Source organism: Talpa occidentalis, unplaced genomic scaffold (genome assembly GCF_014898055.3).
Source record: "Talpa occidentalis isolate TD23 unplaced genomic scaffold, MPIMG_talOcc4v2.1 talOcc4.15, whole genome shotgun sequence".
NCBI lineage: Eukaryota > Metazoa > Chordata > Mammalia > Eulipotyphla > Talpidae > Talpa > Talpa occidentalis.
Window position 1 is genome coordinate 78,049,873 of NW_023601543.1, and position 15,451 is coordinate 78,065,323.

Sequence of the window (15,451 nt, forward strand, 5' to 3'; positions counted from 1 at the left end):
GACTTCTATGCTTTGAGATAATTCAAAAGGTCATTTATTCCTGCTTCCTCAAACCAAAACTACCGCCCATATTCCAACAAACTATACTTAAAATAGACACACACACACAGGCGCGTGCACTGAGGGAAGTTAAATTTTTCAAACTTCACCTTTACCAAGTAGTTTCTTTTATATTTAAATATTTCCCTCATAATATTATTCTATTTAAATAAAGTTTTGTTATCCTTAAAATTCCTAGTATAATGCTATAATAGAATTATCATATTCATTGCTGTGACAGATTATGATTTCTAAATACACACTTTCCTTCATTATAGGAAAAGTAAACTTCCTTGAGCCACAGAAGTTAACCATGAACATGGACTAACTTTTTCTAATGAAATGTCTGCAGAAGTATTATGCCTCATTTCCATGCAGAAACTTCAAGAACCAGTGCATTTCACCAGATTCTCTTTTACTTCTACTAATATGACCAACAGTCTTTCAAAAGACGCTACCCTGGGTTTTGAAATGGAGACGACATGGAATACATTCACAGCAACACAGGATGCAGCTGGAGCCTGGGTAGTAGACATGAGTGCTATTAAAGCCATACTACTTTTGCCTTGTTACTGCAGGTTAATTCAGTTTATCTTGTTGATGATAACCCTCCACCAAATACAAGGGAAAGTAGGGAACATGCAAATGAAGACCTAACCAATTTAGAGATTATGAAACAACTATTCCACGAATTTCACAGGCTTATTTCTTCTTTTTGGGAAATATGAGGGCTATTTTTTCAGAGGTGCTATCCCACTCCTCACAAACTGTAATTCAGCCAACTTCAGATTACAATGCTGTTACCTTCATGCCAATTTATTTTTTCTAATTTTGTATTTCTAACTGTCTCATTTTTATAAGTTTGATTTATGCTTACCTAACCTAAGTACTTAATTCTGACCAACCTGGAATTGTGAATTATAAGTTCAATCAATTATTTCATTTATGTCAGGTTCTAATTTCACCTGAATTACCTATCTGATGCTGGTGGCCATTCTGATCCAATCCAAAGGAACTGGGTTATTAAAAACTATTTCAACAGAGGCAAAATGCCTTAGGAAATCTGTGCCTATAACTAGTAAGTTCTATGTTTTCTTTGGTTTGCTGCTTCATCTTCATTAAAGTCTATGCTGTAGATATATGTTATAATTTGATGATGTAATCCATGTAGAGCACAATACGGTTCTTAATATTATTGTTCCTCCTTATTTTACTAATTTTGGTTTCTGCCTGACTGGTGACACCACACTGGTTTCTAGCACTGGTTTTCCCCTTATTACAAACACACAATGACCCTTCATTTTCATTAATAACTTATATATGATGTTTCAAAAGACAGGTCTAATTCTGTTGGATTAATGTATGAAGATAGCACAGTGGTGATCAACTTTATATCATATTAGCATCAATTAAGGCATGACTGGAAAAATACTGATGCTAAGCCTTAATGCAGAGTCTTATAGGTCTCAGAAGATGTGTAGAAATCAGTATTTGTAAAAAAAAAAAAAAAAAAGCACTTTACTTGATTTTAAGATGAAGCACTTGAGAAGCAATGAATAGAAAGTATTATAAACCATGACGAAGCACCTGGATCTAAGTGCTGGCCATGTCACTTACTGATTATGTCACTCTTTCTTCTTAGAAATTCCATTTACTCACTTCCAAAATTGAGATAATGATATTTTGTCTATGTATGTCATCTGGTTATTCTGAGGAACAAGTCTGAATAATATATTATAAAAATACTCCACCAAGTTCAAAATAGCATTAATGCCTGTCTATTAAAACTTTATATAGTTTTATGAACCAGAGACACACTATGGGGGGTGGGGGGACGGGGAGGGGAGGGATTGGGGTCAAAATAAGGGGGTTGCAATTGTATGGGGAATATAAAAATAAAATTTATTAAAAAAAAACTTTATATAGTTTTAAATTGCTAATTATTTTTAAATGAATTAAAAAGTAAGATCTAAACAGATGATATGAGTTTAAGGACGGGTTAAAAAAGTGAATAGAAAGGCCTGGGCAAATACATTTAAATTCTAAAAGTCAGTTCAGAATCCTCTAGGGGAAACAAGGCAGGAGAACATTTATGTAGTTTCAATGGGAAGAAACAGAAAGACTAGAGAGAAATTCAGTAGGGTAAGGAGGACTCTAAAAGGAAATTAGTAGTTATGGTATTAGTAACTGCTAAATAGCACTAGGATAGACATTTCAAAAGGTATTTTTAAAAAACTCGGGGGAATACGGAAGAGGGCAGCATGGGGAAAAAAACTGACAAAGAACTTAGGGGATAAGCATTTAAATAGGAACAAGATACAAAAGGCAGAACCAGAAGCAATAAAGGTATCTAACTGAACTTTTAGATCCCTTACCCCCACCTCCTTAAACACACACATTCAGGTTCTTTTTCATAATTCCCACTCTGGCATTGCATAGTCCAGTAGCGTTATATTCCATATTTCTTTATGGCCCAGATTCCAAATCCGGTATCAGATCAAAACTGGAATTTTTATGCTACAAATGCATTCTAGAGGATACTTAGAAATGTATACTTGGACTTATTTGGGAAGGGTAGAAGCAGATTGGACAGTTATGGGAAGTTTCTTTAGCTACAGAACCAGCTTTTTCCTATGAGCCTCTGGTCCTTATCATAGAAATTCCTTTTTCTTCCCCTCACCAATTAACCTGTCATTACCTGTGTCAAGGAGACCGGTGCTGTCACCACTGTTTCCCCATAACTCATCTCCCTAGAGATGCAAGTATGCATAGGAGAAGGAATAGGAAGAGTCAACCTTAAAGTTTAAGGTTGTATTTGAAATAACTGAATTTTATGAACTTCAAAAAATTAGTATTTTCTGTTGAGTTCTCTTTTAGGTCTTAATAAACATCAGAGTGAGTTAAAGCAGTTAAATTTAAAATGCTGTGACTGTTATGCGTGCTTGTGAAAATTTAAGGGGAAAATTAATTCTTTCATTCTTTCCACAGACATTTATTTGCCAGGCCCTGGAGAAACAGAGGATTTCACCAAGTCTACAATGGATAGGTACTACTTTTGGCTGAGTCTGTAAAAAGATTAATCACAGTACATTACAAATGTAGCATATCAGGGACTCTCTTGTGAAGTTTATTATCCGTAAGGGTTAATAATCCGCCAGCTCATCTTTCTACATTTGTCTCCTTATACATAATACAGCCATAATGGCAAAATTTGTATCTCTTTTTAGGTTGTGAGAAAAATTCAAAAGCCTCCTTAAGGTGAACGGCATTAGAATGACAAAAATACAGTAATTCAGGGAGTAGGGAGAGAATAAAAGCACACTACCTATATAGGTAACCAAACAAGGAGAATAGGTTGTGATACAATTGTCAAGGTAAACATGGACACCAATTACCCTACTCAGTATAGACTTAAATGTAGGTGTATATCCAAATGCTCATGGTTAGGAGCACATACGCAAAATTAAGCATATGAAGTGAGTGAATGAACTACAGCTACTGAACAAAACATGAGTGGAGAAATATAATACTAAGTGGAAACATATACAGAGATACTATTTTTCCAAAGGTCAAAAAGAAACATGAAGAAATGAGACGTTTAGAAAAGTATATGAAACTATTTTAAGAAAATAATAAGAACAAAACACCATAAGAAGTAAGTTGATGAGACAGGGGGACGATCTGAACCATTACTAAATCAACAATGGTAATGTTCTAGTTATTAAATCAGATGGGAGAGTCATGAGTGTGTGATTATCATGCTACATAACATTTATACATATATATGTATGATATGCATTCTCTTGTCACTGCCGATACTGTCTTCATCGGGTATGCTAAGTAATATAATCCATATTGTTTAAAAATTACATATAAAGATTGCCCTGGTTTTTCATCTGAAATGCCCCAGTTTCAATCCCAAGGGCCCCAGTCCAATTTTCAGGTCACCTATAATGTCTCATTCAGGAAGGTTTAAACAGAAACCCTGAGAATACAGCAAAAATAGTATGTAAAGTTGTGTTTCAGATGACTGAGAGCCTGTCTTGGCTAGGCTTTTTTATGTGTTAATGCTTACTATATGAACCAAAGACATACACTGCCCACCCCAATATTATTGTATCCCTACTTTAGAAATTTACATATACTTAACTACTACTTGTATCTTCATATCCTTTTTACAATACGTCTCTGTATGACTGACTATTATGCACTGGCCTTTCCACCTATGTTTTGAGTTTTCTATTTTCAGTTGTAGATTATTTGAAGGTGTGGCTAAGATGGCAACTTCACAGGTGATTACAATTAATTTCTTTATTACAGCTGAACATGAATATTTCAAATTACCTTTCAGAATAGGAAGCACAGTAATAAATTTGCATTAAAAATGCCTATTTAGAGAATAGTAGACGTATTTTATTGATATGTTGTAAAACAGTATAAAGACAGCATAAGCACACAAATACTTTCAGTATTGATCTTTGAAGAAAATGTTTTCCATTTTCTTGAATGAAGATTTAAAAAGAAACAAAATACACCTGACTGTTAAATATGAAACAAAATTAAGCAAATGAACAGTCAGAAAGTCTAAATAACAACTAAAGAAGTTGTAGGAGAGACCAAAGCAATAGTACCAATGGTTTCTATGTAATTAGGTTAGGGTAACTGTAAGTATTCTTTACAGTTTTCTGGATTTTGACAAATTAGTGAGATTTATTATTTCATAAATCTTCTAAAGGAGAAGATATACAATTAATTTGAACTATGCAGTAAAATTTAAAAATTTAAATTTTAACATCTCAACCTTCTGTTCCTTGCCCTAAAGAATTCCTCAGACCTTCACTTTGCAAGCTGATACTTTTATGCCCATTTCTTAACAGGTGACAATCTATTAATTTTTGCATTTGAAGTGGAAAATACAAAAATGGTACTGTAGTATGATTTTATGTTGAGCTGATACCCAATAGGGCAGGCACCATGGCAATTATTTCAATGCTGACAAGAAGTGCGTGGGTACCTGTCTCATTTTTCTGATTCAGTTGCTGACAGCACTCTAAATGAAGCTTCAGTTCTTTGTGAAGAACTCTTTCTATGCAAGATTTTTAAAACCAGTATTCCTTTTTTTTCCCCTCAAATGAGTTATTATAACCAATCTTATGTGGAGAGAAAAGTGTTGGGGTGGATCTCTTTAAACAACTTAGAATATAACTATCCAAAATCATCACAACTGGAAATAAGTGGATAAAGTAGATTACATACATTCCTCCGAACACACTTGTTAAATGATTTCTCTTATCTTTCTTGAGTAATGTTAGCATTACTTTAAGTAGCCAGTATTAAGAAGCACTATCCACTTACTTCATGGTACCATCCCTTTGTGTTAAGAAGGGAAAAAAAGCTATTTGTGACACTTTATTTTTAGATATTGATCATCTCATCTTGCTGCAAAGGGAATAAAAATAATTAAAGTTGAGTAAAAAATAATTTGAAGTACAGCATATTTCAAAGCATAACTACCGTCATAACTGTTCAGATGAGATTTCTTGAATGCCTGGTAATAAATGCATGCCCTAGATATTTTTTTTAAAAAAAATCTACACTTTGCTTATTCAAATTGGCCTCTTTTGGCAGCTTAAGTTTAATTCCTGTCTTCAGATACTGCATGTACTTCCAAGTGCACTCAGTGATTAGTATGTATATAATAGCTTAATGAGACCATTAGATGGACATTGACTGTCTGTAAACTAAATAATTTATTTTAAAATATAATAGGCATTCACCCATGCTGGCCCTTTTATCAAACTTAAAGTAGTATTCTTGCTTTTCTAGTAACTCAAATTTATTTTAGAAAGTACATAATGTAGAGTCTACATAAAATAAAATCACCCATTCATTATCAAGAAGCACTTAACAAATTTACTCTTTTTCCTATCATCCTCATTCCTATTGCTACAAAAGGTAGCAAGAGACCACAGAGCCCAGAAAAATGTGGTACCAAAGATGTGATCTTAGGTTAGGGATGAGTGAAACATGTGCACATATGGAGGTGTAAAAATATAACCCTAACGTTAAATAGATATGTAGATGACCAAAAAATTAATAAAAAAATAAATTTTAAAGGGATAATTTACAAACACAAATATATCATGCCTATAATTAAATTTCCTCTTAAAAGATATTTTGGTAGCATTGTATATTTGCATAGTGTTTCAGAAGTTCTGCTTACTTTCATTCTAGCATTGGAAAGTATTATGAAGATCAATAGTTTTGTTTTAATGAATCATCTGAGACTTAATGAGTATTTCTGGATATCTCTGAGGTTCTTTACATGAATAGCAGAGATTTCTTGAATAAGGATTTTTACACAGGAGTTGAAATATAAATGAATAATGATTTAAGCATTTAATAATTTAAAAGTTTCCTTGGAAAAGTATAACAGAATGTGTGCTAACCACAGGGAATAATGGAGAGCTCAGGTCAATTTATTTTAACAAGGATCTAAATGAGCACCTACTATAAATGAAAATGAGCTAGACATTTTTCCCGCCTTCGAGGAGTTCATTATTTTGTGGAAGTCAGATAATTGCTACTTAAAGCAGAATATAACTGTGATAGATGAGATGTGAAATGCTATGCAAAATACATTTAAGGGGTTTCTACCTCTGTCCACACAACAATGAATTCTAGCTAATAAATCAACCAAGGGGACAAAATGGAATCATGAAAAATAATCAATATAAAAACATACAGGAAAAAAAGATTAAAAAGAACAGATGGGAAATAGAAGACAAATAGCAGAGTGGTATATTTAACCCCAACTATATCAATAATTACATTCAATATAAATGGTCAAAATAGGGGGGTAGGTACAGATGTGAAAGATAGTAAAAGTTTCATGAATGAGGAGGCATTTCCTAGACACTTTAAAGGATGGGACATAATTATAACAGCCACAGATAAGAAGATATATGTGGCATGTGTAAGGAGGCCTTAGAACGACATGAAAATATAAAACTGCAAGAGTTATTTCACCAACAATAAGTTATCTACATGAGCTAAAAGTATGATTAAGATTCATGGATGTACTGGAAGATAAAACTGAAATTATATTATGAAATTATGTTACAACCATACTTATTCTTTGAATGCCAAAGAAAGGAATTTGTGATCAATTTGGAAATCAGTGGAAAATTATTGTAAGTGATAAAATTGGAGCTGGGCTTTGGGCCAACTAATTTGAAAGTGATCAATTCTATACTTATAAGTAGATTAAATCAGAATGCTATAAAGACTTATTTCATTAAGAGAAATTTGCAACCAATATTTATTTTAAGATACAACAGAAATGATCTTACAAAAGCAGACTAATATCAAGTCAAATAAAAGTTGGGATGGGGAGGAGGAGCCAAGAACACTAATATGTAGAGGTTTTTGTTCAGAAGTACCTTAAAGATCACATGTGGAACAGAACACGTGCTGGAAAAATGTGTGAGCCTATAAGAAACTGTGAAAAATTTAATGAACAGCCAAACTTTAAAAAACAGAAATTGGTAATATAGAACAAAATGTGCTAAGAAGGGCAAGGCTTTCTCCTCAAAACAGAGTACACAGTGGGTGGGTGGAGGTTACAGAAGGCCCTTCTAGGTCCTGAGTATCTTCAGAGTATTTCAATTGTTGTGAGTAATTTCAATAACCCGTGTGTTTGTCAATATAGAATATACTTAAGAAGTTCAACCTGAAAAATCCTCTTTAGTCTACATAATGCTTCCTGATCTGTAAATAGCAAAACTTAAACCTATTATTGCCTTAATTTAAGATTCCTAAAGAAAACGCTGAGCCAAATAGTGTAGCTGTAAAAAGATCCTGTTGAAAGCATTAGTATGCCTTTGAGGGCAGTACCAGGATGAGATCTATTTTCTACAAAGTAGTTGTCAATAGCAGGTGTTCATACATTCTGGAAAAAAATAAAAACTGAATCACTTGTTACTTAGATGGCAGGTTTCCAAGAGCGGAATGGGTAGATTAGTCATATCTGACACCAACTGCACTTCCACCACTGCTTGTGTCTCTACAGGAAATCTTCACTCACTGAAGTCATTTCAGTGAATAGTCATTTCATTTGAAACATCTGAAAGTTTAGAAAGACAAACGTATGCTCGGGAACCTGTGAGTTCTAAACATAGAAAACTCTATTTCTGACCTCAATCTGTATGTTCAAGTTAAAAGAAAGGTGACTCTTTTTCCCAGGATCACTTTGTTTATCCACTTTTGATATGGGAAAACATTAGGTATATATGAATTAAGTAGAAATGAATACACCTAAGTATTCTGCCTCAAGATTTTCAAGAAAATATTAGCTGCCATTTAGAAGTGTAGTCTTGTTTATAAAGCAAAAAAGAGTTGGCCAATTACTCAAAAGTTAACCTTTAACTGGCCATCCAGATACAGATGTTTGGAGGAAACACAGGAAATGAAAAATACACATTTTCTGTTGTAATTATGCTTGGAAATGAAGTTATTTTGGAAGTCGACATCAGATGGGTCGCATTCTAATAGAACTGACAACAGTATGAGCTTCTTATATATAAGAAAATGAAAAAGAAACAAACTTCTGTTTTCCCCATTTAATTCCACGGTATTTCAATTGTGTTAGATCTCATGTATAAATGAAAGCTGAAATAATAAAATAGCTATTTTTAAAATATAAAATAGCTATTACAAATCTTGTCATGTATCAGAAAATAAGTGTTAATTATCACTGTATTATGATGGCTTATATATACTGTGCACATATCCAATATTAAGAAGTTATGAGTGATTATCATACAAATACTGTGTAATAGGTACCCTTAAATCAGAGAGAATTTCCCTCCTAATAAGGGGAAACTATAAATCTGTTATCTACATCTCAAATCTCCGGTCAAGGCAAATAATTTAAAGAGAAATAGAACTTTAGATAAGAGATATTTGAAGAAACGTCATTGACAATACATAACTACAAGGAAAATTAGCCTAAGACTTTATTACTGTTCTTTTATCCTTAGTCCTCTAGAGCAATGTATGAGTAACAAGATCACCTGGAAAACTACCAAACATGCGGATTACAGAGTCTCCCCTCAGTTCACTCATGGCATGTCCAAGCAGATAAATTTCAACATGTTTCCATGTGAGGATATTGCTGCTGGTCTGCAGATTGTACTGGACTAGTAATGCCCTAGAACACAGCTCAGCAAGCTGACTTAAGTAGCTGCCCTAAGCACTTAGTATCTGGCCCTTTCCAGAAAAAGTCTGCTGACCTTTGCCTTAAAATGCTACTCTTCTCTGCATTATCCAGTTGAGATCTTTGGAATTAAGTGAAATCTACTGATACCAAATATGAAGACATGCAGTGAGACTTTAAAGCTTATAAAATGTTCACCTTCTTCATGAATTCATGTGACTAACAGCAGAAAGTTGCTGAATTTCCCACTGCCATGATATAATCCTGATGAATGTTATGTCCCACAATTAAAAGTCACATTTCTCCTTTCCACAGTGAAAAATAACCTAAAACCTGCAGTTTCAGAGAAATCGTACAAATAAAATCTATATAGCACATTAGAAAATACACTAAGGCATTTCTATCTGATACTTAGAGAAAATACAGGCAATCTGAGAAATTCTTAATTATTCCTGGTAATAAAGAACAGGGAATAGAAGGATAAATTAAATCATCGATTTCCCCAATAGTCTTCAATATCATGTTTTGCCCTTTCTTTTCCTTATGTGTGTATTGAGGGGTAGGTTAACAAGCAATGGCACTGGGTTCAGAAAGCAGCAGCACTGACAGGCTGACATTAGGTTTACCGAGAGCGGTGGCTGCAGGCCTCAGATCTCTCCGATATGTTTTCTGTTTAAATTTGAATACATTTTTGCAGATTATGTTCCAGTCAATTCAATCCTCTACCACTTCTCCGTATCTGATGCTAGGTTTGATTTGAACATTCATATCAACTGCCATACTCTTGAAGGTATTTGATTAGGGACACCTGGCTTAGATAATAAGGTAAAAAATTAAGGTCATATAAGTAGATCAGGGTTAAAGGGCTTGTTTGCAAATATACCTATGTAAATAAAATAGTTGTACTATTAGTTCCTAATAAGGAACACAGATTGCTATCTAAATGGGACAATTTAATACTGTGAAAGTCAATATATTTTAGTCATCCACATTGAAGTGTGAGACTAACAGACACTGTGACCTTATTATAATCATGTCTCTAGAGGTTCAAGTTACTTTTACATTCTGGCAAATAAAACCCTGTTCATTAAGGACTATATAAATAGTTTTCCAGTGAATTATAGTATCTGGTTTCTTTAAAACATTTCTTTGAATGACAGGCCAGCATCTTATAAACTCTTGGTAAACAGAATACTCCTCATTGTCAGAAATTGTTAAGACTATGAGATAGGTAATATATTGACAAGGAAAATTTGTTAGTTAATACCTGTTGCACAATTGTTGTTAGTTCCAAGCATAGCTGTATGACATTATTCCTTGTAACTGAATAGTCTGTGACAGCAGCAAATGGTGACCTATAAAGGGAAAAGGAAAACTGTGATTAATAGGAACAATTTTTGAAAGATCCCAAAATACAAGTTTAAATGAGATTTTGAGTAACATGAACTGTTCTAAAGTTTACATAATAATAAAAATATTCAGGACACATTTAAGGAAAAAAATTGAGGGAAATGCTTGGAAAAGAATTAAAAAAACATAATGTTTGTTTTCCATAAAATCAGCTTTCATTTCTTACAAGGTCTCTTCACTACATCCAAAACAAAACAATAAATAAAGGAGTACTTTAGGCAGCAAAGACAAAATTTTAGTTTACTTTCAAACGAAACTAAGATTTGAACACAATATCTTGAAATAATCATTTAAGAGCTAGCAATAATAGCTAACACTGAGGATTTACTATATGCCAGTTACTGTTCTAAATGTTTTACATACACTAAATAATAATTTTCATAGCATTTATATTATTATTATCCCCATATTTCCCATGGATAAGAGATCTGAAGGGGCCTCCCTGGTGGCGCAAGGGGTTAAGTAAGCACAGTACTGTGAAGCTATGATTTCGATCCCTGGCCAGTAAGGGAGCTACCCACATGGCGCAGCAGACCTCTCCTGTCTCGCCAGCTGCTCCCCTCAGCAGTGTATTTCAATCTGCCCGTTCTGCTCCCCACTTTATCTCTGGTGAATCCTCTCACTCCCCATACCTTTGGCCTCTACCCCAGTTCTTGTATGCATAAATAAATAAATCTTAAAAAAAAAGAGAGAGAGATCTGTAGTAGGTTAAGTGACAAGAAGAAAAAGTGGTATATTATTATCTATCCCATGAAATCTGAATCCAGAGCACAATACCCACATATACACACTAATATACCACCACTACACACTTACCTACTTTTTTCTTGTACCACATCAAACTTACGTCACTTTGGATTCTTTTTCAAACAATTTATCTGGATAATTAGTGTTATAGCTAAGAAATCTCGATCTGTACCCTGCCATGTTTTCTTCTAAGTTTTATAGTTTTTATTTTCTACATTTTAGAACTATGATCCATTTTTGAGTCAACTTTTGTGTATGGTGTGAAGTTTGGGTCAAGGTTCACCTTTTCCTATGCTATCCAAGTGTTCCAATACCATTTGTTAAAAAGACTACCCATTTTCAATTGAAAAGCTTTAGTGTCTTTGTCAAAAATCAGGAAACCATAAAGATTATAGTTTCCTATTTTATGTGCCTATAATGTCATCAATACCACAATTACAATTACTGAAGACATATAACCCTTAAAATCAGGCAAAGTAGTTTCTTTTTCAAAACCAAAGTGCTCCGGTTCCTTTGTTTTTAAATATAAATTTCAGAATCAATTTATCTGTAGCTATTAAAAAAATCATGCTGGGATTTTTATGTGAATTTCATTAAACCTACAAAGATTTGAGAACGAAGTTTTTACTAATGTTCACAGTATTTCTCTCCATTTATTTAGGTTTTACTTGATTTCATTCATTGGAGTTTTAAAGTTTTCACATATAGACTGCAGAAATTTTGTTAAACTTATATTTATAGAGATATAAATTTAGTCAAATTACTGGGACCATGCCGATTTAGATAGATCAATTATTTTTGCAGAATTTTAAATTGTATCATGTTTTTAATTTTGATTTTCAATTGTTCACTTTTATTACACACAAAAATTAACTTTTTATGTGATACTTTGTATCCTACAAACTGCTAAATTCATTTACCAGTTCTAAGAGATGTTTTGTGTATATCTTGTAATTTTCTGCACACACATTACCTGCAAATAGATAAAATGCTATTTTTCCCTTTCCAATTTCTTTTTTTTTTTAAAGATTTATTTATTTATTATTTATACAAGCACTGGTACAGTCAGAAGCGCAGGAGGGTGAGAGAATTCACCAGAGCCAGAGCAGGGAGCAGAGCAGGCAGAAGGCCCAAAGTACACTGCTGAGGGGAGCAGCGGGCGGCAGGAGAGGTCTGCGCGCCATGTGGGACCCTCCTCTGGTGGCCGGGGAGCAGCCGGGGATCGAACCGGTGCTGCAGAGGCTGCGGGCAGCTTCGCAACCCAGCGCTCAACCGCTGCGCCACCGGGGAGGCCCCCTTTCCAATTTCTATGCCTGTTATTTCCTTTTCGGACCTACTGCACTTGTTTTGACTTCCACTAGAATATTAAATAGGATGGATAAGAGTGGACAGCCTTGCCTTAGTCCCAATTTTTGGAGCAAAGTGTGGCCTAAAAAAAAAAATTCTAATAGTCTATTGTGAGCATGTCTCCTACTCTGAGATACTACAGTTCTACAGTAGGCTGGAGTCAGCAAAAACTTGTCAGCATCTCACTGCAGATTAGGGAATTTCTTGGACATCACACACAGCATTCCCCCAATATCATTAACTAATGATGTTCAAAAGCAACTTCCTTTATTGTTAACTGAAAATGTTAAAATTAACCAGATGACGACTCCTTTGTTTCTGCATTCTTTCTGTGCACTAACTGTATATAAGCTGAAATCAAACCTCTGATGAGTGGGTCAGTCATTTAGAGAAATCTGATGCTGTTTCCCATGGCATAGGCCCTCAGAAAGACAGAAGAATATTTTAATAAATTTCCTTTTTATTATTTATCCACAGCAGTGACGATTTCAGTAAACCAAAGTATCGCCTTTCACAAAGAAGCATACGGTTAGCTGTTCCTTTTGTTTCTATATGTTCTTTATCAAGTTGAGGTGTTACTATTCCTACCTTGCTGAAAAATTTTTTTTTATGACCGGGTATAGAATTTTACCAAATGCATATAAAAGGAATTTGTATTCCACTACTGTTGGATGAAATGCTCTTAAAATGTCAATTTTAGGGGGCCTCCCTGGTGGTGTAAGGGGTTAAGCACAGCACTATGCAGCAAACTGCAAGCCTCTGCAGTACCAGTTCGATCCCTGGCTGGCAACCCCGCTGCTCCCTTCAGCAGTGTATTTTAGTCAGTCTGCCTGTTTTGTTCCTCACTCTGTCTCTGGTGAATCCTCTCACCCCCGACACCTCTGGCCTGCACCCCAGCTCTTGTATGCATAAATAAATAAATCTTTAAAAAATAAAATAAAATGTCAATTTTATCTTGTCTGGTAGTGGTGTTCAGCTGTTCTAATCCTTACTAACTTTCTGTCTAGTAGTTTTATTAATTTTTGAGAGTGGAAATGAAGTATCCAACTACCACTGTGGATTTATCTGTTTCATTTTTGTTCTGTAACTTTTGGCTTCATGTACTTTCAAGCTCTGCTTGGTTCATACATCTTATAAGCAATATATTTTTCTTCTTTTTTGAACTGTCTACTCATTCTGATATATTGCATTTGTTACTTCTTTGGTTTTTAATTTGAATGTAATAGTCACATAATACACATGAGCCCTTGGTTATACATGTATACAAATAAAAGAAGGCTGACAGGCAGTCTTCCCATGAGTTACCAAAGATGATCACTCATCATTACTTAAATATCATGTATGAGTTTAAAAAATCAGATTTCTGTAGCATAAGTGGACAAAACAAAACAAAACAAAATAGAGTAATTTGTTCTTTTTTTTTTTTTTTTTTTTTTTTTAATAGAGGCATGTTTTTCTTTATTTATTTGTTTGCTTGTTTGCTTGTTTTGTTTATACATGCACTGGGTACAGTCAGAAGCGCGGGAGGGTGAGAGAATTCACCAGAGCCAGAGCGGGGAGCAGAGCAGGCAGAAGGACCGAAGTACACTGCTGAGGGAAGCAGCGGGCGGCAGGAGAGGTCTGCGCGCCATGTGGGACCCTCCACTGGTGGCCGGGGAGCAGCCGGGGATTGAACCGGCGCTGCAGAGGCCGCGGGCAGCTTCGCAACCCAGCGCTCTACCGCTGCGCCACCGGGGAGGCCCTAGAGTAATTTGTTCTTAAGTCTAAAGAAACCCCAAGTTAGAACTCAGGCTACTTAGAAAAAGAACTCCCTAAGGAAAATTTAATTCATGGCAATTTAATTCAAAGGTTTTTGATGCCAGAAAGTAAAAAAGAAATTAAATAAAATCCTTAGCCAACCAATAAATGCCTGTTATAGGAACTATCCTATTTGGATCGTAAGCCATCATATGATAAATATAACTAACACCTGTATTTCTTTCTAGTGCAGAGATTTATGACCCTGCAAGAAATTATTCTTTGTATATTCTTTTCAAACAGACGCATTGCATTTATGGTACAATTATTTGTGGTTCAGGAATTCTAAACAAATTAGAAGCTAGTAAGAAAAGCTAAAAAGCTAAGACATTAATAAGCAAATCTGGAGGCCTTATTACTTCTCAGGTAGGCACAGACAGGCCTGAAGGGTCAGTCCAGGAGCAGAGGAAATGCTAACAGCTAGCTCATCTCTGGAACCCATTGAGAGCAGTGAGCACATGAGAGGAAATAAGACCAACCAACAATGAGTCACATTTTCTGAATGTGTTTGAGGTAGTTTTGTCATTTTGTTCCTGGTATAGAATTAATTTTTGTCCTACAGTTTCATATCATGGAAGAAGAAATTGAACCGTTTTCTTAGATATGGTAAAAGATGATTTTTTTTTTTATTTCAGAGAAAACATATTTTTCCTTTGTACCATAACATTTATGACTTAAACATTTAAAGGTTTTCACTGATATAAAAAGATACTTCATTGATACCTTCAAAACAGAATGGTCTTGAAAGGTATCTTCAAAAGAATTGAATTCGGTATTAATGCTAAAATTGAGAAGAAAGAATAAATGTTCACCATAAATAGCAAAATAAACTTTCTATAAATAATACTTTTAAATATTCTTAATGATGTTACTGTGCACAAAATATACACATCT

At 34.4% G+C, this 15,451-nt stretch overlaps 1 protein-coding gene across 4 annotated transcripts in view; it reads right to left on the reverse strand.

The window, feature by feature from the left end:
• CNKSR2 (connector enhancer of kinase suppressor of Ras 2) overlaps positions 1–15,451 on the reverse strand; it is a 238,242-nt gene that overhangs the window by 164,317 nt on the left and 58,474 nt on the right. For all 4 annotated transcript variants that reach the window (XM_037512621.1, XM_037512620.1, XM_037512618.1 and 1 more), the window contains exon 4: positions 10,524–10,611. In XM_037512621.1, the coding sequence (XP_037368518.1) occupies positions 10,524–10,611 (88 nt within the window). The remainder of the gene's footprint in view (positions 1–10,523; positions 10,612–15,451) is intronic.